This window comes from Fringilla coelebs, assembly GCF_963513975.1.
Source record: "Fringilla coelebs genome assembly, chromosome: 3".
NCBI lineage: Eukaryota > Metazoa > Chordata > Aves > Passeriformes > Fringillidae > Fringilla > Fringilla coelebs.
Window position 1 is genome coordinate 48693709 of NC_140030.1, and position 22290 is coordinate 48715998.

The 22290-nt window shown below is 37.9% G+C and overlaps 1 protein-coding gene across 1 annotated transcript in view; it reads right to left on the reverse strand.

Annotated features, from left to right (window-relative positions):
• Window positions 1–471: 471 nt before the first annotated feature.
• The window catches only part of FRK (fyn related Src family tyrosine kinase), a gene marked incomplete at both ends in the record, with an annotated part of 46888 nt that continues 25069 nt past the window's right edge, over window positions 472–22290 (reverse strand). Inside the window, 6 exons of the mRNA XM_084202624.1 lie at window positions 472–665; window positions 2533–2698; window positions 4599–4780; window positions 9745–9903; window positions 17386–17554; window positions 18184–18344. Coding sequence (XP_084058750.1) covers window positions 472–665; window positions 2533–2698; window positions 4599–4780; window positions 9745–9903; window positions 17386–17554; window positions 18184–18344 — 1031 coding nt within the window. The remainder of the gene's footprint in view (window positions 666–2532; window positions 2699–4598; window positions 4781–9744; window positions 9904–17385; window positions 17555–18183; window positions 18345–22290) is intronic.

The following is a 22290-nucleotide window of genomic DNA, read 5'->3' on the forward strand; positions in this document are numbered from 1 at the left end:
AATCAGAGCCATCAGTCACAGGATTACTTTTATTATTTTTTACAATGAAAGGACTCTGGGAGCACAGATCCCGCTGTGTAGAGCCATCACATTCCTTCCAGAGAACAAACTGATAGGAATGAAAAGTCTAACAGTAAGTAACTATTCCAATAAAGAAATTTTAAAAAGCTACAAATTACTTAGCTAGACTCATTTCAATTGTTTGTTCTTTCAACATATCATTTTAAAATAAATAGAAGACTATTTTTTAGAAACACCCACCCTCCAGCTTCCTGATGCTTTGTCTTGCAAAACACTTGCCAGCAGCAAAAAATTTAAGATCAGGGAGGGGATGAAGTGTACCAGGATTCTTCAGCACCCCCAAATAACCCCACACTTGGAGTTAAGCTGACTGCACAGCCTCTGTTAGCCATGTTGGCTGGGGCATGTCCTTCAGGAGCATCCTGAGGGGTCATGTCCCATTGCCTGGGGCTAGGCAAAGGAATAGAGCTCGTTGTTGAAGTAGTTCTCCAGCTGGTCACTGAGGGACTCAAAGGTGGGCCGCTCAGCGGGCTCCGCGCTCCAGCACTGCTCCATCATCCTGTAGAGTGGCGCTGGGCACGTCTCCGGCTGAGGGAGTCTGTACCCATTGTCCAGCAGCTGGATCACCTGGTGTCCCGGCATACCTGCAAGCCAAAATGAGTTCATCACCCAGGATCTGCTTCTGGGTGCCATGTGTTCCTCTCTCTTTAACACAGAATCACCACAGAACGGGTTGGGTTGGAAAGGACCCTAAAGATCGCCGGGTTCAAAGCCCCTGCCCTGAGCAGGGACACCTTCCACTAGACCAGGTTGCTCAAAGCCCTTCCAGCCGGGCTTTGAACAATTCCAGGGACAGGGCCTCATCTCTTATTGTTTACCATCAATTAAAAACCACCTCCAACATTTCCCCACCACCTCACCCTGACTGTGCCAGCTGCAAGGAATCGCAAATAGGTTTGTCTCCGTGGAGGCTTTTCTTCCACCATTCGGGGTTTGTCAAAATTTTTCTGACATCAATTTAGCTTAGATAGTTCTTAAACGCCTCTAGTCTCGGTGACTACAAAATCTCCTAAGAAAACCTGACCTGCTGCTGAATTTTCCTCACATTTAGAAACTTTGTCCTAAAGTCAGTCCTCTTTCCTCAAGGGCAGCTGGGCAATGGTATCCGCCCTGCTCCATCACCACCAGTCATGGAGAAGAAACCATTCCCCTATCTTTGCTATACCTTTATATATAAGACTATTGTCCTGTTCTCTTCCAATTTTTTACTCTTTAAATCTTGAATTGTGTTAACTTCTTTTCCCTAGATCTCTGATGGTGCTTCCTCTGCACATTATCCACTGCCACCACAAATCATCATAAACTCTTCTAACTGATTACTGAGAACAAACTCCTGAAAGTAATACCAAGTAAGCAAATAGTAAAATGACATTTTCTACTTTTAAGATACAGATGCCTTTGCAAGGGGGTAATACTGAATGAGTTTTCAGACAATATCCAGAGCCATGGTGTTACGTATTTTTTATACTAAAATGATTTATTTATGTGTGTGTGTCCATATGTACACAACAACAGTTTATATAAGTCTTCAGGATATTTTGCTTTGCTTTTTTTTCTTCAGAACAATTTCACAGAAGGTGAGGGTGGGAATCAAAAAGCAAAATCAATTTTTCCTTTTACAGAAAATATCAGTTTGGGACCCTGTGAAATGTAGTTTATGGCAAACGCACCACCCCTCAGGCCTGTACAGACACAACATAACTTTTTTTTGCTTTACTTCTTCCCTTGTGTTCTACTCACTGGCACAAAATGAGCCTCAGTCAATCATCTCACTGATATCTTGTGTTATTGGAGCCACAGTTCCTTGAGCATTTTTCACAGTACTAGAAATAGTAGCTGCTCTCAGACTACTATATCTACTTTTGAGGTTGGTGACATTTTATTTTTTAATTATTTAATTCTTGTGATCCTTTCCTTTATGAAAACTTTTCACTGCAACAATCATACATGAGGGAGGGGGGTAAAAGCACCCTGATTTGTTTTTCAGATGCCTTCTTTCTGAAGTGCTTGTTCAGCACTTCACACATAATCTATTCTTCCATGAGATATACTAAAAAATAAAATTCAAAAACGGAGAGTTTGGGGAACAAAAAACCCTTCCTTTATTTCTTCCCTTTTTCACATTCCAAGAATTGACATCTTTGATCTGATGATGAAGGAAAATAGCCAGCTGGCTTAGGTGCCTGTGCAGCGCAGATTGACTCAATCAAGAGGAAGCTTGAATGTATGCTTACCACAGCCTTTGCAAAGCTGCCAGGAGGCCTGGGGAAGCCAGAAGGTCTGCCCCACTAAATGGACCTCATCTGAACAACCTTCTTCTTCTCTTTAAAATTTTAACCCTTTAACATGCCCGTAATACAGGAATTCAACTTTCTTCTTTTTTTTTTTTTTTTGTGTTATTCTGAAATCAAGAAAAAAATTAGACATCATTCTTTAGGTAAAAGTACTTACCATGATAAGGCATCTGCCCGTAGGTGATTATTTCAAACAGAAGTATCCCAAAGGACCAGACATCTGATTTAATGCTGAATCTGTTGTAGCGGATTGCCTCTGGGGCTGTCCATTTCACTGGGAGTTTTGTTTCAGTCCTAGCTTCATATATTTTTTCATTTTCTACCTACCATGGGTAAAACAAAAAAAGCCTGGTTTCAGACCTGCTTCAGCAAAGCACTTAAGCATCTGACTAAGCTCAGCATGTGCCTAATTTTATCTTTTAACCAAACTTTTGTTTTTCATACATGTACCCATGTTCTGAAGTCTACCACTGGATTCAGCTTTGCAGTTGAAAAGTGTGGAGGCTTCATCAGAGGCTTTTCTAAAGCATTTATCATTTCAAGCAAGCACACAACACTGTGGTGGCTCCTGATTAATTATGACTTGTTGCTGTGAATTCTGGACCCAGCATGCAAGATTTCAGAAGTCTTTCAGGAGTGGCTGTGTAAGCATCCTGCTAACACTAGAGACGAAATGTCTCCACGTCTGGTCTACAGTAGAGAGAAGGCAAGAGCAAGAGCTAATGAACTTCAGAAGATTTCTTCTGTGATTTATTTTGATGTTGAAGGATCATTGACTTTGATAACAGTGGCTTAAGCAGGTTTTTGGGAAAGAAAGAAAAAACTGACTGATTCAAATTAGTTTCCCATGAGCTGATTCATGTAAAGTGTCCGTGAAAGACACAAAAAAATTGTGGAGTTTATAGAATGATGTCCTTAAAGGTTTATCACAAGGACATCTAAATTTTGTGAACATTTCTTCTCTCTTTAATTCATACACGTAATTTACTGTACACAAGTCATACCTAAGCCCCAGTCAAGTTTTTCACATGCAAATCCAGATGGATGTGTACCAGAGTTTGCTTTTTTGATTGTTTAAATACAGAATGTATATTTCCCAGCTGCAATGCTCAACAGTTTTGAAAATACTGGTTGTTATTGGTTTATATCTCTATACTTACACAGTTGGCATCTTGACCATAACACTAATCTTTAAAAACAAGAAACATATCCATTATGAGCATTGTTCATTTAAAAAGATATATTTTTATGTTAAAGAAGTTTTAATATTAATTTATGCATAATTAGAACAATCAAAATTAAATTTAAAAATTTTTCAAAGTCCCTTGATGACTTTGTTAAGCCATTATTCTGTACTTCAGTATGTAATAAATCCAGTTCTGTTATGAACTTCAAGTTCTGCTGTTTGAATGGAAAAACTAAATGAGAAGCAGAAGACTTTTTTCTCTGTTTTTCCTTCTCAGTGCAAGAACATAAATAAATAATAAAATCCAAGCACAGCCTCAGAAATTATGGATTTCATATTGAAATCCATAAAATATAGCAAAATAAATCTTTCCAACACTGATTAAATAATTTTCAGAGATAGGAAATCTCATTTCTAAACCACAGCTCTTCCAGAGCGATACTTTGGCCAGTGAACCTTGGCATTCTCTGCCTTCAAGGACTAGAGAAAAAAAAACCAAAACCGTGCAGTGGCAAAGAATTTGCATCAGACTTAAAGCTCTGAGAGCTCACTTTAAAAATGTTGCTGTTAGCTGTGGAGAGGAATAAGGTCCTTTTATGATTACTACCTGCGATCACAAGCACCATGGAAGCGGTGGGGAAGTGAACAAGGAGAGGATATATGTCAATACATTTTTATTTGCCTTCCCTTACAGGCCCAGGTGTACAATCTTTCCATCATTCCTCTCCATGTTGCAAACACTGTGGATAAAGCTTGTCCAGCAAAGGGTATTGCTTGCCAGGATCCTTCCTGGGTGGTTGGGTGGGAAGCAGACACCAAGATTCTTCAGACTGACACAAAGGCACAGGACAACTTCTGACCTTGCGTGGGATAATGCAGGTAGAAGGTACAACAAAACATGTTAAGGGTCCTTTTCTCCCTGGGCTTGCCTTTGTCTCAATCCATCAGTTCAGGGCTACAGATCATTCTTTAGCTGGCCTCTTCCACCTTGTTCTCGAGGGTTAAAAGCAGGGACAATTATCCCTCTCACAACCTACCTTAAAAACTCTTGCAAGTCCAAAGTCTGCCACTTTGCAAACATTGTGCTCACCAACAAGAACATTCCTGGCTGCCAGATCCCGATGGATATAGTTCTGAGATTCAAGGTATGCCATCCCAGAAGCCACCTGAGCAGCCATGTCTATTTGATATGTCAGGGAGATTTTAGAGCCTCCATCTTCTGTTTGAAAAGGAGATGACAAGAACAACATAACAAGAAGATGTTGATTTCAGACATAAATAACTGAAAACATGCCTGGTTCAAAAAGCCCACACAAATAAACCAAACCATGCAATAGAATAAAGTAAAAGCCCAGACAAATTACAGGGATTACTGAATGACATTACTTATTTCCCAATAACTGAGTAACAATGCTTGTCCTATCTTCTGTAAAAGAATAGATACTACATGCAGGAGTTAATATAGGCCAGGAAAGAGCTGCTGACACAGTCCAAAGAAAAAATCTTTTATCTACTAATAGTAACATAGTATGCACCTTTCTGACATAAAGGGTTCATAAAACTGTTCCAAACTGTGAGTAAGAGTTAATGTCTGTACCCAGTAGTTGCAGCTAGAGCTGACTAAAGATGGAAAACCACAAAATTATCCTTGTTCCCTGTTCTCCAATGATTCTGACTAGGAAAAGTACCATCTTCTGTCAAGTATAACTCATTTTCACTTTCCAGTCCGCTTGACTGCTTCACGCTGTTATCTCTGTTGTCGCTACTCAAGAGTAGGACTCCTTGAGATGCTTTCAAGCTGCCTCCTTCTCCACTAGAACTTTTTGAAGCAATGTCCCCCACTAAGATAAGCAAATTCCAGAAAGTGAGATTTGGCAATCAAAGATGATTGTTCAAGTAATGCAGTAGAAGAAATTTGAGCTGAGCAACTTGCCTCTACAAATGGAGGAATGTCTCAGGCCATGAAAAAGTGCAGCCAAAAATTGTAAGACAGGTAACCAAAAAATAAAAAATTCATTGGGCTATAACTCATTAGAGTTATATATAACTCATTACAAATTCAGGACCTTTGTGGCATTTTGGGGACAGATAACCAACCTTCTCAATGCGAAGAATTTAAACCAGGAAGTAATTGATTGTAAACCAAATCAGTATTACATTCAAGGACCACTTCACCCAATCCCAAATGCTGCAGCACTGAAGCATGACTTTCTGCTTCTGTAGCCTCTAACACTCAAAACAATTTCAACTTTGTTTCAGAACCTTAATATCAAAAAGCTGAATCCTTGCTGCTAGGTTTACTGGCAGTTCTTTGTCATCAGCTTGGTGACTTTTACTTACTGCCTCTGTGTTAGAGGAATAAAAGTTTTGTAGCTGGCAGTTATCTCTCACTTATTTTTAATTGATTTGCAATGACAGCGTGTCTTAGCATTGTTTTAAATAGCCTCCTCCAGTTCTGGCATTTTATTTGATGCCATTTTTTTTTTATTTTATGTCATCCCACCTTATGAGGAGTGTGAAATGCCATTATTTACTAATGTATTCTGCAATCTCCAGGCCTTGAATTTCCTGCTTATCTGGATGCTCTGAGATAATTGGAAAAAAAAAAATTGGCCTGTATGTGTCTTACTTCACATCCTTTTTGAGGCCAAAAACTCCAACACTGAGATTATTTACTTCTATTGTTGACTCAGAATGTCTTTTCCTCTCCTACACATATGTTTCATACTGCCTAGACTTTTCAAAGAGAGAGGTACAAAAATCGGGCTGTGAAAATCCATTCAGCCCACAGAATAATACAACACTTTGAAGATTTTCAGTTCTGATAACTGTCAGGCATCAACATTTGTTATTCATCTTGTTAGACAAAGATATAAATCCGCAAATTATGCTCATCTTGCGTTTAACTGGAAAATAATTAAATGTTTTCAAGCACCTTGCATTGGTACTTGGGTTTTGGAAGTTAGCCTATGTCAGTCAGCTTTAAATATTCCCTTTCACACGACTTCGTCTGCATGCGTTGTGAACTACCTGCTGATGAGAGCAGACAAGGATGCCAACAAAGCTGAGCACAGGTTTGTCACTGGTCTGCTGATGCTCCAGGACAGCCTGACTTAAGCTTGCTCCAAGAGGCAAAATAAGGCAATGTCACAGGAAAAAGGGGTGACTCATCATCCTTGTGTTTAATGAGCTGCTTCAGTGCAGAATAGGAGTTAGAACTGCTAAATCCCCTTGTTTTATTCCCTGCAGACACTCAGGTGCACCGTGCTAAAGGACAAGGATAAGATACGCCTCTAACACTGGAGTGGCAGCTGAAAGACCATTTCTTTCATTAGGGCCTGTTTGGAATACCAGACTGGGCTGAGGTTCTGCCTTTAGCCTGTGGGCTGAGGGAGGGGAAGAGGCCACAGCTGCCCTCGCTGCTGCAGTTTTTTTTTGATGATCTCTCTGTAAGCTGGTTCTGCACTGCAACTTTTCTGGAGCTAAAGAAGGGAAAGCTTTAATGAAGAGCCTCAGCTAACCAGGAGCTACAACGTGTGCACAGAGGATGAAATCACAAGTCTCTTTGGGATCTGAGGTGTAAATCTCTTATGTATGTCTCATAAAGATTTCTGACTACACCTCCAAAACTCCAGGCTGGGCCAGAGAGAGCACACAAGCACAACTTCTCTGGACAAAGTATCCCAGTACCTCACTACCCTCACAGTGAAGCATTTCTAAGAATTACCTAATATAAACCTACCATCTTTCCATTTAAAACCATTCCCCCTTGCCCTATTGCTACCTGGCCTTGTAAATGGTCCCTCTCCAGTTCTCTTATAGGCTCCCATTAGGTAGTGGAAGGTTACTCTAAGTTTATGTCTAGCTAGCTAGCTATAGATATAGATATGTTTAGATAACTTCCACACTCAAAATCAGGCGCTACTGCTGAATTTATAAATTTATAAATAATCCCATGGATTATTCTTTAACGGATTGATAAAATGCAGCACCTCCATGTCCTTTTTTACTAATATTTTTTGACAAAACCCTCAACCTCATATGAAAAATTTATTAGAGAAAATATTAAAGAAGTCTTGGGGTCTGCACCCTGTTCTAAGCAATCTATCATAATTGCTCATATAGAAAAGACAGGAAAATATTCTCATTGACAGATATCTGACGATAAAAAAAGAGAAAAATAAATAAGCGGCACTTTCTCCAGTGAGGGCATTGCCTCCACAATAATTCACTGAATTTCAAGACTGCACACCTGCCAGAACAAGCCCCAGGCCTATCAGAATTGATAAAAGCACTCATACATTTATGACAATTTCATTCACTTCCAATAACAAAGAAAAGTTTTCAGGTGCATTTTTCTCATACTGGTGGCAGCTCAATAACTCTGCATAGTAGTGCTCATCAAGAACTCTCCCAAAGTACATTTACAGTGTGCACAGGGAATTCCCATGTCCATCATTATTAAGTAGCTGTCATTATGGGAAAATGTGATAGTAACTGTGAATAAAATATTAGGGACTTTTAAAGCTGGAAAAGCATACCATACAGTTCCAGGAAAGGAATAGGAACAAAGGATATCTCTGGACTTTCCTCCACTCTAGTTTGCTTTATTTACCCATAGTGCACGCAGAGACAGAAGCCTTCTGGAAATATCCTGCTTCCTGCAGAAGCTGAATCTCAAGAAAATTTACCAGGAGCTGTGCACTCCAGCTGATATAGATCACTTCCAGTCACAGAGCTCTACACAAGCTTCAAATCTCTTTCCTTATTAGTCTCACTGAGAGCAACAACTTTTCTCTGACCACAATGCCTGTGAAAACCCTTGGATCTCTGCCTCCACCTCTCAGATCTGTGCACCTCCCTGTGCATCGGTCATCAGACAAGGAGGGATACCACTAGACTGGGTTTCAACTGGACATTTTTATGGATATCTTGATGGCTGCCTGGACACCAGCTGACTTTCCACAGCCTCTGATGAAGACCCACAGGAGTGAGCACTTAGGCAAGGAGCAGGGTGCCGTGCATATGCTGGCAATGGATCCACACACTGGCTGCAGCACTGATGTGCTCTGGTCATGTGTACTCTATGCACACTAACAGGCCAGTTTTCACCTCTGCAATAGCTGTGACTCATCCTGGCTTTCTCAGAGCTGTTTCTCCAGTGCAATAAATGTGTCCATGCACAGCAATCATTTCCTGATGTGCCAGGCTCTTTCAACCAGATAAGCTTCAATCTGCACACAAAGGCACCAAAGATGAGAATTTGAAGGAAATTTGTGCTTTGCTACCTCTGGCCAGCAAATGGATGATCTGGCCCAAGGTCATGGCAGACCCAATCTGGGCAGTTCCTGGTAGGGCTGTCTCTGTGTCAGAGATTTCTTTAGCTGTTATTGTGCATGGACAGACCCTCATTTAAAAATGGTTCTGCAGAGAAGATGGGGGAAGGCATGTGTCATGGTAAATGCTATCTGTGGTATTACACAGGGCTTTGTTTTATGGGCTGTAAAGAGAGAAGAAATTCAGCATGACAACCGTGGCAAACACTTTGTCTTCAAGAAATCATTACAGCTTTGAAGACATTTAGCATCTCACAAACATCTGCTAAGCTGAAAATGGGTAGCAACATTAGAATCAAGAATTTCCCAATAACAGGAGTGAACTTAAAAGTGCAATCATTATGCTAGTCTGTTCCAGGCTGTACAATTTTATTTTTAATTATTATTTGCCTTCAAAAGAGCAATTTGAAGTGCTACTGAGATAAAAGCTCAGATGAGATAGGCAGGGGACAAATTTGTAGTGAAAAGCTATCCCTGAGTAGTAATAGTTTTCAAAGCTGTTAAGTATATTTTGTGGAAGTGCTTCTATTTCATGTCAAATATGATGACCTATCCTTCTGGATACTTATATTTTTATTCCTTTGTGTATGTTCCCATCTACTCCTGGAACTGGATGAAAAAATATGAGCCATTATAAGGCAAGAATCAGACTGTGGATGTGATTCTTTCCTAATTTTTAAATATTTTGGTTGTCAAGAATTCGTAAACCTTTCTGCTTTTCTCACCCCCACACATGACAAATAATGCAGCTTTTACATTAAACCAGGGTGTTGTACTTCTATCTTTTAGGTTAGTGTATTTACTAAACTGCAGCACCCTTAAAATGAGTTTAGAGTAATTTGCTTACTTTTAAGGTATTCTAGAAGACTTCCATATCTCATCAGCTCAGTAATAATATAAATTGGGTCCTCCAAAGTGCAGACAGCATAAAGCTGTATAAGCTTTGGATGTCTCAAGTTCTTCATTATTTGTGCTTCCCTCAGAAAGTCTTTTGGATCCATTGAACCTGAAACAACAGCATATAACAAAACCGAGGTTATTAAAGGGCTTTCTACCAGCAATCTTAAGGGAGTAAATGATATTGTTTTCTGTCTTTGAAAGTACATTAACTACTCAAATCTTCACAATTCCCACAGAAAACAGACAGTGCAGCTGAAACAAATGAGTGAAATATGCCAGTTGTGTAGCGACAGAGAACATATGTGTCCCAGCCACCAGAAATATAAAGGCTAAAATCAACCACCCCCAGGACTCCCCCAAACAGGAAAAAAAAAGCATGTTAAAGATACATTTTAAACAAACAACTGATTAATGAAAGGATCAGAAACTGAGGTGAGAGTGTCTAGGTAATGAACATAAAATTTCTGAGAGAAAACTAGTGCTGCAATAAAAATTTGTTGCACTATATTTTCAGCTTCACCAATTAAAGCCTGAAAGCACTGAAATCAGTTTAGCATCTGCAGAGATGATGTGTGCATTTTATATATACAAAAACAAATAGCTATTTATAATGATCATGCAATAGCAACCCTATCAGAAATACCAATGTATGCAGAGATGTAACATTAATTTTACAATCCCTTAAATACCAAAGTGTCTTAACAGCAAATGATGCCAACTTTTTAAGTGTTACATAAGATCATAACACCTCTAGTTCTGTTCATATATATAATGAACCAGTGCAGAAACTATGTCAAAGAAGCAGTCAGAAATAACACAGGAAGCTAAAGTCATGGCAAATGTAGGATTAAAGGTCGTATGTCCTGAATAGGGGATTCATTAGAAAAACATGAACAAATAAAGCTTTCTAGATGAATGATCCAGTAGTGATCAGATATTGTCAGATGTTTGAGGAAGTTGGTGAATAATATCTCCTTCAAAATGTTTGTACATGCAAATGTGAAATTATTTAACTACTCAACGTCTCCTTCCTCCCAAACCAAAATAATTTAATTAAGAAAATATTACAGTTAAGACTGGGGAGGAAAATATCTAGTTATCCAACTTATTCTGCCCTATGCCATGTTTAAAATTAAACTCATCTTACTCAGTAAGCAGAATAAGTAATTTGAAAAGCCAAGGCTGCAAAAGTAAGAGTCTTTATGTTTTGGTTTTTTTTTAATATTAGGTAATCAATAAGGTTCATTTGGGAGTTTGATTGTGTTCCAAACATGGATGTTTAAATTAAGTGAAACTCTTGGAGGATGTTAAATGCTCAGCAAAAAAACTCCAACAGAAAAGCTGTTCTGCAAAAAGGACTAGAAAATCAGCCTGTTCACCCAACATCTACCTTAAATGCCACCTCCTGAAAAATGCTCCAACCTATTTCCCAAAACATAGGAATGATGTTTGATTTCTCGTCCTCGCATCAGTACAAGAGGAATGATTCAGAAATGCCCCCAACATAGACACTGTGAAAAAAGAGCCACTTGACATTGCTGCTTGGGAGAGCAAAGATTGCAGTGCAAGGAACAGGTACTCCTCACTTCCATTTCCTCATACTTCCCTTTGCAATCCCATATTGTCCAATTTGGTGACACTTTATAGGATGTCATTAGGAGGAGTGGTCAAAGTATTTGCATTTCCATCACTAAATGGCAAGCTGCCAATAATACATCTCCTCAACAGGTACAGGCTATACTCATTTTCTTTACTCACTGTCAGAGGAAAATAGGGGCCAAGAGTAAATGATCACACCTGGTCTGGATAAAGCAGAGATTATGACAGGGAGAAAACCCAAAATATCTGTGATGCTTACTGTATATCCTTTTCTTGTTTAGAACAGCACAATCTTTACAGATTTACTCAAACTTTCCACCAATTCTAGATTTAAAAAAAATAAAAGTCTAGGCTTGTCTTTATAGGGTTTGGACTCACTTTGATATTGATTTAAAATTTTGCCCCATTTGCTTACTTGTTTCAAGATATATGTATGCATTGTCTTGAAAATAACCTAAAATCTACAGAGAAGCTGCATGGTGTGAAGCATTCTGCCTCCAAAAGCAAATGCATCAGCGTGACTACTGATTTAGCATCAGTGCCAAAATTTGACAAGTTGATCCTAAAAAGGATGAACTACTTGCTCACTTAGGGTCTACCAAATCATGGACCCTCTATGGGTCATTATACAGGATTTTTTCACACCATAGAATTTGACAGTCTGATTTGTTCCCACCATCAAAGTTTGCCTACAAAGAATTTCTCAGTTTAATCATGCTATAAACTTCTCCCAGTAAACTGAAACCAAGCAACATGTTTTTCAGATATGACAACTTTCAATAAATTGATCAAGAAGGAAGTATTCCATTAACTGAATAGCTGCAAATCTTTTTCAACACTGTAAATGCAAATAGCAATGACAATAATAATAACAAACCAGAAAAAGATCAATAAGTATTTCCTTCATGTTTTACAGAGCATGTGTAACCTTCAGTTTTACTTAATTTATGTCTTTAAATAGTACAAGTAGCAGACAGTGCCCCAATCTCCCACAGCCCTGTAGATCTTATATTGTACTTCATAAGAAGACTGGATGCCAAATTAAAAAAATTAAAAGTGTCTTTATGAGTGTTCTGCCTAATATTATGCTTCAGCAACTGAATAAGCAAATTAAAAACTGCCTCTAAAAGCAACCAAACATGCTTCTTACAAACTAGTAGGATAAAGCCTGTCACAATAGTGGCAAAGAATTTACAGTACATCCCTTTGAGGCAGGAAACACATGCCAAATGGAGTTTCAAACAACTGAAGGGGGTTTAACTTGTAGTTGAACATGTATGTTTTTAATGAAATATACATTTTCACCTGTAAGTGGTAAACACAAGATAAAAAGCAGGTTACTGTAAGTAGAAACAACTTGGTCATTAACAATTAGTTAACATAAGCCTTTATTGAAACAAGTGGAGGTTTCTTTTGTGTAAGATACCAATTTGGGAGTAAATTTATCAGGACCTGAAGAAAATACGGTCTTGATAATCTGTTTTTTGAATGAAAAATGTTTTTCTAAATATCAATCTCATTCTTCAGAATAAAAAGTTGGGATCTCTTTCTTTGAGATGTTCTATGCTGTGCTGCTTTGCCAGGAATCACCTCTAACTTAAGCCTACTTAAAACAAGTATATCAGTTCTGATTAACTTCTCTTTGAAAATATTTTGTTCTAGATCGGAGAAAGCTTCACATTCTAAGGTAAACACTGATAACCTGGAAATGAGTTAGAGAGGAAGGTTAGTTATTTCCCAGATTCTACTGGCCTAAATGTAAATGGCCCTTAAATATTTGATAAACCCATCACAAGACCCTTTGTTTGCAACTTTTCAATGAACCTCCCCAAATTGCTTCAAAGTACCCTTGTACTTCAGAGGAAACTAGCCCTCTAAGTAAAGTTCATAGAAAATTAATTTATGTGGAGACTGCACTAAGCATATAACTATGATCTTCTGAAGAATTTTATGAGTAATAAAGAAATAAAATTTAAAAAACTAAGTATTTGGCAACACAAGAAACTAAAATAGCCTGTTCATATTAACCGATGAATAATATATGTTTCTGAAATGTTCTCAAGGAGCTTTGCCACCATACAGAAGTAAACTTGCATATCAGCGTAAGGCCACATACTGAATTAAATGGAAAAAATCTCCTTTTTTTCAGGGAAACTGGGGCATTCCCTGAGTGCAAAGATTTTTACACTGCATATGTATTAAAGAGATGACAAATCGGAGAAATGAAAATGTTATGAAAAACTCCACTGACAGTACCAACCCAGACACTATTTTGGAAAAGCCTCCTGAAAAAAAAAAATCATGCTTGGACAGTTTCCATGCAGAGAGAAGCTTGGGAGATGCTTTACAACGTGATAATGACAAATGTATGCGTCAGCTTCAACAGGCATAAGGAACTTTATCAGATACAATTAATTGGTGATGATAGATGTCTGCTTCACATGCTGACAGCTGGAGAAGCAAGCTAGCCCAGACAATAGCTTCTAGAAAATCCATCACACTCAACATAGGACAAAGTGCAAATCCCTGCTGCAATGATTTCCACTTAAATAGAAAAATCCAGTGTCTCAGTGAGGAAATAAAAACAGAAATGTGAAATGACATGTTCAGGGACCTGCATCAAGACAGTGATGTGCAGAGCCAAAGCCAGAAATAGCAACTGCTGGTTTCTAGACTGTTTTCCCATCTGTTGATCCCTGCACCTCTTTGAAAACTCTGGGTCAACAGCTCAAAAGTCAGAGATGTTCCTTAAGGCAAAGATCTTCTTATGTTTTGTTTTTTCATCCACACATTTGTGGCTATGGTTGGGGCTGGCAAAATGTCACAGATGTCTCCAAAGCAGAGAAAAGTGAACCAGTGAACAAATAAGAGAATTATCTAAACAAAAGCATCACATTACTGCTGCTTTCCGTTTACAGTCACACTGATCAACAGATTGTGAAAGGAATAAGGAGAGGTAATGGGCAAGACATTGACAATGATGTTTGAGAGCAAAGAGTGGAATGATATCAGGGAATTTCAGTTGTTGTAATTGTGCTGGAGGGACAAGGGGTGGATTGTGTGCAAATTGTTGACTTTGGTTTTGTGATTATGGTGTTTTGCTTTTGTTGTGGAGAATTCTTTTTCTGGACACAGGATTTGAGGTGTAGCCTCACCAGCACTGAGCAGAGAGGGACAATGGTCTCTGCCCTGGTCTCGCTGGCCACACTATTGCTGATACAGAGCAGGATGCCATTGGCATAATTGATTTTAAGCCTTTTAGTAGCAATAGCTAGAGATTAGTTTAAGTCCAGAAAAAAATTGCTTGAGAAATGAGAAGGACATTATATAGCAAGAAACTGCATTTAGCCTTTCTAAAAACAACTGAAAATTGATTAAATCAGAATGGAAAGAAAAATTAATACATTCAAATAGGCTTATATTTTATTACAAGAAGACATAGCAAGGGTTAAGGAGAAGACATCAGGCAAATTCAAATTTGAAATTAGGTGCAGATTCTTACAGTGCCTTCATCTTAGGACTAGAGGACTTCTCATTATTGTGTAGTCAAGAACAAGCTGTGTTTTGATTAAATATAAATGCTAATCATAGCGGAGGGATGATGTGTAACGGCATATAACAGCAAAGTATTCCAACTATATATGGTCTAGAACAGATGTACACTGCAAAATAATCCTCAACAGAAAAACCCAAAGTAACAGAAATTCTTTCTAGCCTTAAGGCTTGTAAATCTATGGCATTCTGATTGCATTATGCTCTTCTCTATTGTTCACCATGTGATTACCTTGATCAACCTGCTCCTGCTTGGTAATAAGAGCATTGTTCCATTTCACAATTTCTCTGGTGGTAAAGCCTTTTTAGCAGAACCCTTTCCATCTCAGCCCCTTATATTTGCCAGATCACTTTAATACGCTCCTGTTTTTCTGATGACTTGCTTGTCCAGAGAGTCTACACTGTAAAACAGCTTAGTGAAAAGTCTGTAGTTTAAAATACACCCCCTCCTGCCCCAGTATAAAGACAAGTGATTTAAATCTTTGAGCCAAACAACATGAGAGGAGTATTTTGCAGTGTGTTACACTTGAAGCCTGAAACATTGCTTATGTGAATATTAGAAGTTTCAGTCATCAATGCAATGTATTTCTTGATTACTCATTAACTATTTTATTTTCCATTCATTTATCAACTTTATGTTTTGGTGAATGAAATTACCAACCCTACCCTTTGCGGAAATTTTATTAGTACCAAGATAAACATTTATTACTCAGATTAGGGTGAGGGTATTGTGGTTTTATCTTTAATTAGTGAAGTGTTATTCCTCATGAGTAACAGTGAGAACAAGCTATGGAAAACCAATGTGCTGATTACTGTAAGGCACTCCAAATGCCTTTCACTATACAGTGAACAACAATGTATAGAAGAGGATAATTCCCTGAAGAAGTGATACTGTAAGGTTAATTGCTTACATTTGTGACTGTTTGAACTGTTTTTGTAGAATGAGATAGTTCACAAAGTACAGTGATAAGAGATCCAACATTAACTACATAATTTATCAAGACAGCTTTGGGAATCAAAGTCTTCATTCTGAGCAACACTGTGTGCAACGCACGACTTCCTTATCACAGTGTTAGGTCACAAACTCCCTGCTATCCAAGCAGTGCATCCAGGTGGGGCTTCTGTCTGCCCTAACTCAATACAACCCAGCATGCAATCAGTGAAACTACTGCTGTTGACCTTAGCAAGAGTCCGACTAGAGTGTAAAAAACTGAGATAGAAAAAGTATTGATTAATCGAGCCCTTTTTCCCAGGTGAACTATGATACTACAGAAAGAATCACAGTTGAAGGAGTTTCTTCCATTATACTGTGCCAGTCTATACATAATAACAAGTTTGCAGTGAGTCTTATGTTTATTCCAGAAAAAGAGATTTCAAGCTGGTTTCTGTTTGCTGAGTCACTAGGGAGATGCACCTATTCACTGAAAAAAGTATTGTCTTTCATATAAATTATAGATGGTCTTTAGTCTGAACAGTTTTCATATTTTCAGTTAAGCAGAGAAAAAAAAATAGGAAGCTTATTTTCTTTCAGTTTGCATGTCACAAAACACAAAAGATATCCTGATACAAGAGAGCTTTGAAACATATGCTCAAATTCTTCCCTGATCGGGAGGCCATTCAAGCAGTGCTCAAGCATATTGATGTTATATTGAATCAAAGGTCTGAATCTGTTCTGCTTCCTGAATCAGGTTCATTAGTGCCCAACACAAGCTTTTTCAATTAACCACAGCTCATGTTGTTATCTCTTTTTAAAAAACATGTATATCATCCAAGCTGCCTCTCTTATCTATGTGGTTCTTGCCATCTGCTGGCAGATATTTTATGTTGTCAATTGCAAATGCACAAATTACTTGAAGTTAATGAAACATAATTAAGAAAAATGCTAAAAGCTGTATTAGTCACAATCTTATATTACATACAAATAGTGGGCACAAATGTTGTGTATCAAAAACTTTTAAAAATTTGATTCAACTGATACTAGGATTAAAGCACTCCTTAAGTACAAACTTAGCATAGTAAATATTCTATATTACCAAAGAAATCACTGCAGTATAGCACCTAATCGCTAGAAAAACCCTACAGATGACAAACTGCTTGTAAATCAATTACTTCACCTATAGATTATTTAATCTACAGTTACTCATTTCCACACAAACAATACTGTAAAAAATAGGTACAACTCTTGTTGTGCTTGCCTTTTTATGTGATACAGATTTTGAATCAATTCCACTCATCTAGAACCAGAAAACTGTATAAAATTCTAATTCAAAATACCAAATACTATCTAGAGCTAGAGCTTTACTAATCTTCATGTCTAGGGGTGTGGATTTTAAGAATGAATGCATATATACAGATAGGCTCTGTTTGCTGCAGGATTTAAAAAGTAAAGGAGCACTCTTGCTAATAGCTCATTAACATTGAAGAATATTTCACATACCTGGTTTTAATGTTTTGATTGCCACGGGGGTGGTATTATTCCACAGTCCTTCCCATACTTCACCAAACTGACCAGATCCTAATTTTTTCACAAATTTCAGAGATCGTCTGTCTATCTCCCACTGATCAACAGTTTTGTAAGACAAATCAAAAGTGGCAGGAGTTTGTATCTTGTAAAAGAAAATAAACTATACAATAATTGAGACTTCAATAACATATACAAATCATTGTTAACTATTTCATGTAAAGCTGGAACAGATATAAATAATGTTTCTTTAGAGTATACACATGCAATAGTGAGCCAAGAACATAAAATACAACCCCCATTCTGGGTGCTCTTTGTTACAAATAAGAAATATGCTAAAGAAAATATCCCCCCATTTTATAGCAAAAATAAGAAGTCATCCCTCTAGCAAGCTTTTTGAACAATGACGTCGTGTTGGTTGCCAGAACCTTGTGGTTTTGTCTCAGTAATTACATATGGACAGCTAGAGTTATGAAGTTGGAGATTTCATCTCCATATGTATTTATAAAAAGGTATTCATAAATCATGATCTGGCATATTCCTCCCCCCCGCCCCCAAACGCTTGATGACTTTTTTCAAAATAGCATGGTACTTTATTATTAATTTGTCAACCTCAAGAATGACACTGTAACACTACCCAGAACTTCCTGAAAACAAGCAGATCATTAACATTCTGAAATGGTAGAAGCAGATATGGGGTCAACACTTTCTGATAGATATCTGATGAGTTAGCTCACAAAAAATAGTCTGCACAGTGTAGCATCCACGCCTTACCTTTAGGCATGGCTGTCCAAGCAAGACGCAGAGGCCATCACGGTTCTTGCTGTAATAGTCCACCAACTTATTCAAAGTTTTAAAAGTTTTCCTTCTGGTTAGGAAAAAGCTTCCATCCATCCTTTTGACCCTGTAGTGCTTCACAGATGTACCATCAAAAACTAAAAAGATTTAAATATATTAAGTGTCCAGGAATTATTGAAGTGGTACAATATCATTTGTACCCAAACCATCATAATGTTCCTAAATATATTTATGAGGACCTTAAAATAAATTATTTTAGTTCCAAATACGACAACTATAAAAAAGCCTCTTTCAAACCAAAGCCCATTGTTCAGATAGCTTAACACATCTTGTCTATCAGTCTTCAGCTATTCAGATTTGGAGATTCTCCACCAAAAGAACTGTTGTAGAAGTACATAAATATATGTTCTGTGAGGCAGCTCATGTTTCCCATGTTTGAAGACACCAAAACCAGACAAATGCATCTAACTGACAGCAATAATTTTGACAGTTTTTAATATTTCCTTTATCTTCCTTTATTTTAGTGTTAACATTCCAAATAGCAGCTGCTGGGCTGGCAGGCATTTTAGAGGAAGCAGATATACCCTCCACATAGCCATGGTTCTCTGAAAAGCACTCACATCTTCCAAGGGATTTTTTAAATTTTGTGCATGTTTGGAATATGTAAAAATCAGGTGAATAATGCTGTGTTTCAGGTAGTTGAATAATTCCTTTTCAGTGGAATGTTTTTTATTCTAATCTGTTGTGTCATAATCAATAAGACTATTCCTCACCTCCTGTAAGATACCTGATTATCATGACAGTCAAAGTGTCCCTCCCTGTGACCAGTGGAGCACTCTTTAGATGTGTCAGAAAAAAGGCTGGGCCACTGTATGCTGGGGCTAGACATGGACCAGCACAAGATCAGAGAGAGACAAAAAATGTATATAAATCACAGACAGACACACATACACACACACACACAAAAGTTTAGAGGCCACTAGTTTAGAGATCTTAACAAATGAATATCAGTAGAAGAAATAGCAGGTTAAGAATCATCAGAGAGGGCAGTTCAGAAGAGCTGAAAAGGTATTTAGTCACTTATGTGGGTGCAATTTCCTAGACCCTCCATTATTTAGACATCACTGTCCACGTTCAATGGGCAGTAGAGAGTTTATATTACATATAGAAGGGTAACTGATTTTGCTCCAAAGAAGTCCACAGCTGTTAGCTCTAACATTAACAGTGTTACACAATAAACCTAGAAGACAGATTCTTTATACTGTACCACTGTGTGCATCTTGGCAATAGCTTTGGTTATAATAACAGAAGAATAGGTGCTTACATATTGTATGTAGAAAGCATATAGGATTGGTTGCATGAAATAAGCAAAGTTGATAGGAAGAATAATTTCCCTCACCATCTAAGTGATGAAATCAAAGAGGAAATCTCTCCTTCCTTAAGTACTATTGTGGATGATCAAATATTTTTGCACTGTACTGTGCGATTGTCATCCAAGACCACCAGAGAGCAGACAGGAGCTTTTCAAAATACTCCACCTCAGGTAGTATTTTTAGGAATCTGGGAACTTACGATTCTTCATGAGGACAGGAATGAGAATATTTGTAAACAAAATCCGTATTACATTGCACTTTTCAATCTATATTTCTTTTTGAATTAACACCCATAATAAATACTTTTTAACTGTAAAATTTATGAATGTTTTTGTGATGTGTCATTTGGAAATGGTGCTGAAGCAAAATGAAGGAAAGAGTAATACAGTAAAAACAGACTGAAAATGTAATGTCTTTTCCAAAGTTCACAGGAAAATTAATCCAGACAAATTAATTAGTCTTTATGATGCATTTGAAAAAAAGGCCAACAGGATGACTGTTAATCCAGTCTCAGTTATATATCACAAGTAATAGTAGTTTGACTACCTGATTTATTTATTAGCAGTGTTATAACTATTATTTGTGAAGTAGCTAACATTAATAATGCAAGAGTTGGTTTGAAGGATGTGCTCTAATTTCTTAAATGAGCCTTTTACAAAGCCTTATGATTGACAGCGTGCAGGTCAGGTGGTGATTTGTGTGGAGAAGCTGGAGAAAATTTCTGCCCTGATACTCTCTCATCCTGTAATAAGTAGCTGAGACTAGTGCAGCTAGTCACTGGGGGGATGGGGAGCTGTTTACTTTTTACAGGGGGGGGCTGTTTACTTTTATTTTAGGGCTGAGTTTGGCTGTACAAGTCCTGCAGCACCCTCTTGGAGCTCTGAAGCACGGCGGGCTCCTTCGCCAAAACTATACAGAGCATATATCACTAAGGAAAGAACTATCCATAACCCCTTCCAGTCATCTCTACATCCATACCAGATTACTAACCAGGACAGGATTGTAATTTCAGTCTCACACAGCTCAACAGTAACTTGGTTTGAAGACTGCAGAGGTTTTCTCCTCAACTTGCCCTTTCCAAAAGAATTACAGCTCCCCATTAGATTTCTACATGGTTTCAGTCTAGCAGAAGGATTATCCTCTCCCAGCTATCCATCTTCACATGATGGGTTAAGCAGAAGTAGATTTTGCCACCTGAAGAATGTGAATAAAATAATTTACTACTTCCTCCCCAGGGCACAAAAATTTATGGTGGTATCAGCAGAGTCCACACCTTCACCAAATGAGTCATGGAGACACTAATGTTCCATTACTGCCAAAAATGACGTGTCCCAGCACAGCTCCTGGGAACAGCCCTCCCCCAGCACTCGCCATGCAGCACTGCCACCAGCACCTCTGCTCTGCCTCCATGCCCAGAGTGGATGTGGGAGGAAGGTGACTCATGAGATCACTCTCACCAGCACAGAACGGGTGCAGAGGCAGATCCAAAAATCATCCTCTTAGTACGGCCATGATTTTGCCAGTTCTGTGAGTCTGCTGCCTTAAACAACTACCTGTTTTTCCTATGCTGGAACCCAAGAGGAAAACAGACAACGTTCTTTTAGGAGCATGAAAAAAATAGCTGAAGAAAACACAAACCATTTACATTGTTATTTAATGCAATAAGTCTTTCAGATACCATTATTCAGTGATGGGCTAAGCACAGAGCCTCCTGCTATCATTGGCAATGACACTCAATTAAGCTGAGCACATCTAAATTATGGCGTTTAATTAAAATGAGGCAACATCTAAGATGGCACCAACATGTTTAAAATTTAATACATTTCACACCAGATGCTGGAGTCATCAACATAAAAATCTGTCGACAACATGTGCATTTTTAAAATGGAAAAACCTATTTTTAAAATGTCAAACACCCTAAATTTATAGTAACACATGTCAGGGGCCTATCTGGCTTGATGAGCTTTCCATTTCACTATCCACAGATGATAAAAACCTTTCTGAACAGGAATTTTTGTTTTTAATTTAAATAATTATTTATTATCCAAAGCTTAAAAATTGAGAGTTTTCCCAACAAGGAAAGTTAGAAGTAAAGAGTGTCATTTTCATGAAAGATGGAATTTTTAATTTTATTTTTCTTATTAAGGAGATCACTTGTCTCCTAATTTAACATTAAATCTCTCATAAATCATATTGTCCATATGAGTATGAAATCAAGCATGAAATTCATAAAATCAGTTTATAGATTCTTGGGTAACAGAAAAAAATAAAATCTTCCTCTTCAACTTCTTTTTTCACCTAAATGGCTTGCTGGATGGAGAATTAAAATATTTCCTTAAAGACCTTAATTCTGAAAGCCAGGTTTTCTCTTCAAGCCATTACGATCTACTCTGCAATGAAACCAAAACATCAATAGAAGCTAGAGCAAAACCAATCCTACAGAAGATGGGACTTTTGAGGTCTAATGTTTCTGGACTGAAAAAAATTGAAACAGAAATTAGGGACATATTCCAAAATATTGGGTTGTGACTTCTCTCTTGTCAGTGTATCAGCTACCACGGAGATAGAAGCCATCCTTCTGCGTAGCTTTAGATGTCTCATAATTCCTGCTGGTGGCACAAACAGGAAAGATGCAGGAAAACTCGTTTCTCCATACAACCTGGTGAACTGAACTACCTTCTTTCCTAATAATACTTCCCACATCACAAAC